At 35.7% G+C, this 2,834-nt stretch overlaps 1 protein-coding gene across 1 annotated transcript; it reads left to right on the top strand.

Annotated features, from left to right (window-relative positions):
• Positions 1 to 989: 989 nt before the first annotated feature.
• On the top strand, positions 990 to 1,952 carry LOC122810753 (olfactory receptor 6B1-like). Its single transcript, XM_044082315.1, has one exon. It carries the CDS (start codon positions 990 to 992, stop codon positions 1,950 to 1,952), a length of 963 nt encoding a protein of 320 aa, XP_043938250.1.
• The last annotated feature ends 882 nt before the right edge of the window (positions 1,953 to 2,834 follow it).

A 2,834-nucleotide genomic window follows, 5' to 3' on the forward strand; every position in this document is an offset into this window, starting at 1 on the left:
TCTTTATACTACTTAACTTCCCTTCTTCCCTTTCATGCCTGTTATCACTCACATTAATCTCTTTCATTTTATTTTTCACAGCCACTGCGGTGGTGATGCTGCGGTAGCGCTGTCGCCTGACAGTAAGATGTCCCATTCGATTCTTAGCTAGAGCGTCTTCTGTCTGGAGACATGCGTGAATGGGCATACCTTCGTTGAAGGTTGTGCGTCAGAGCTGACAACTTGGCACATAAAAATCTACAGCCAATCATTAGCGGACCGGAGTTCCGCTGTGGCGACCCCTAACCGGGAAAAGCTGAAAGACACAACAACAACAACAACAAATAACAAAAAACACTACAAGAAAGGTGCTAGTTTTACTGTGTTAATAAAGTGGTTTATGTGACACCCTTAAGCCATTTTTTATTATTTTGGCATTAAAGGTACCATTTTACTTAATAGTTTTCCAGAGCCATAGCTACTACACTGAGCTGCTCAGTACCTTATGCTTTTGAATGCATTTTTTTAAGGACTAAATTTTCTCTACATATGATTTTTCCAGCTTCTACAAAATAAATTTTTTGCCTTACATTGTAAATAGGGACATCTTAAAAATAACTCCAAAGTGATCCTAGAACACTTGTACTGTCCAAGTTTGTTAGTTTAGCGCAATACTCTGGCTTCCTCTATTGGCCCCCTCATACATTTCCCCCCACCTATTGCATTATTTTCTTGTGCTTTAATTTAAGCCTTAACTAAAAAAGTCCTATTTCTGGAAAAGACCACATAGACATTCCCCAAGCAAATAAATAAATTAAGATTGATTGTGTAACCAGATTTGAAAGTCTTAGAATTAACTGGGTCAGATGTAGCATTCTTAGCTGTTATTGAAAAGTCTTAAACTAAGTCAGATGTAACATTCTTTGCTGTTATTGACAAATGACTGGAGATGATGAAGGTTAATTAATGATGACTGTTTTGTCTTGTAGGAGGACAAATCTCTTGATATCATGGAAAAATGGAGCTACAATACCACTTCTCTCACATATTTTGTTATTGTAGGAATTCCAGGACTCCAAGACATGGCAACAAGGACTACCCTGTTTTTGCTTTTTCTTGTCATATACATCATCACAGTCACAGAGAACATTGTTTTCATTATTGTAATAAAATCTGACCACACTCTGCATTCACCAATGTACCTGTTTATCTGTAACCTGGCCTTCGTGGATCTTCTTATTCCTTCTGTTACCATCCCAGAGATGCTCTACTATTTGATAACAGAGGATGGTAATATTTCCTTTGGCCCATGCATTACACAGATGGCTTTTTATCTCACTTTTTTATTAGCAGGAGGTTTCACCTTGGTAGTCATGTCTTATGATCGCTACCAGTCCATATGCAACCCATTGCATTATCATACAGTCATGACCATCAAACATGCCTTCTTGTTATCTGCTTTATGCTGGACAATAGGTAGCATTTATGCAGCAACATATGTATACCTAGTTTTCACTATTCCTTTCTGTGAACGAAACAGGATTGAATATTTCTGTTGTGATTATATGTCCATTACACTACTGGCTTGTGCTGATATATCATTTCAGAATATATTTGATAAGATTGTTTCCCTACTTTTAATTGTAGTTCAGTTGTTTCTTATTCTATTCTCCTATGGAAAGATCATTGCTGCAGTGTTAAGAATAACATCTGCTGAGGGTCAGAAGAAAGTCTTTTCCACCTGTGCCAGCCATCTTCTTGTTATTGGTGTTGCCTACTTGGTTTGTGCCTTTGTTTTACTTTCTTATTCACTGCCGGGGTTTTCCAAACAAGTACGTACTTTGGCTGCCATAGTCCAGAACATTGTCCCTTCTTTAGTCAATCCAATCATTTACTGTGTAAAAACAAAAGAAATCAGGACCAGTATTGTAAAGCTTGCCAAAAAATGTAAGCAAAGATCATTATGTTTTTAGTGGGATTCCAGATAATTTCAGTTAAAGATACAGAAAATGCATTTTGAAATCCGTGTGTGTGTGTGCGTGTGTGTGTGTGTGCGTGTGTGTGTGTGTGTGTGTGTGTGTGTGTGTGTGTGTGTGTGTGTGTGTGTGTGTGTGTGTGTGTGTGCAAATGATTATAGTATCAGGAGCTGAAAACTACCTGAATAACATGAAACATCAATTTTATTAGTATGTACATGAAAAGCAGTCATAATATGCAACACGTGTTTATGCTTTGGGACATTTTGGTAGGGTAGAGTCAATATGTCTATGACAGCTCAAACATTGTTTACTTTTAAAATCCACTTCAGTGATATTTACATAAATGCACCTTTTTAGCTTAAAATGTATAAGATTTTTTTGGCAGTAGACAAGCATACAATTTACCATACAACAGTACAAATAACCTATTCTTTTTGCTTTTCTCTTTCTACTGTTTTTGTGCAAAGCCCTGTAGCTGAAAAATAAACTAATTTGGTAAATCATAATGCTTTTTATATAATTTTATTTTGCAGTGGTTTTAATAATAAAAATCCATAATTATGAAATTTTGTGTTCAACCGATTACATATCTGCCAATATCATTATTAGTGAATTTTTTAAAATCATACTTTATTGAATAAAACCAAATGTACAGCAAGTATAAACAATCAATAACATTTGCACACAAATATATAAAACCACAAAGTTACTACAGATAGCCTAAAACTACAACTACAATGAGTTCATCCAACTCCCAAAGTATAGAATTGTCAGAGAAGTATTACAAAAGCATAGTTCATAGGACACGTCCTTCCACAACATTCTGCCACTAAACTTACATCATACATAACTCAGGAAACAACAAAATGCCTAATG

This window comes from Protopterus annectens, chromosome 9.part0 (genome assembly GCF_019279795.1).
Source record: "Protopterus annectens isolate FY-2018-M chromosome 9.part0, PAN1.0, whole genome shotgun sequence".
Taxonomy (NCBI): domain Eukaryota; kingdom Metazoa; phylum Chordata; order Ceratodontiformes; family Protopteridae; genus Protopterus; species Protopterus annectens.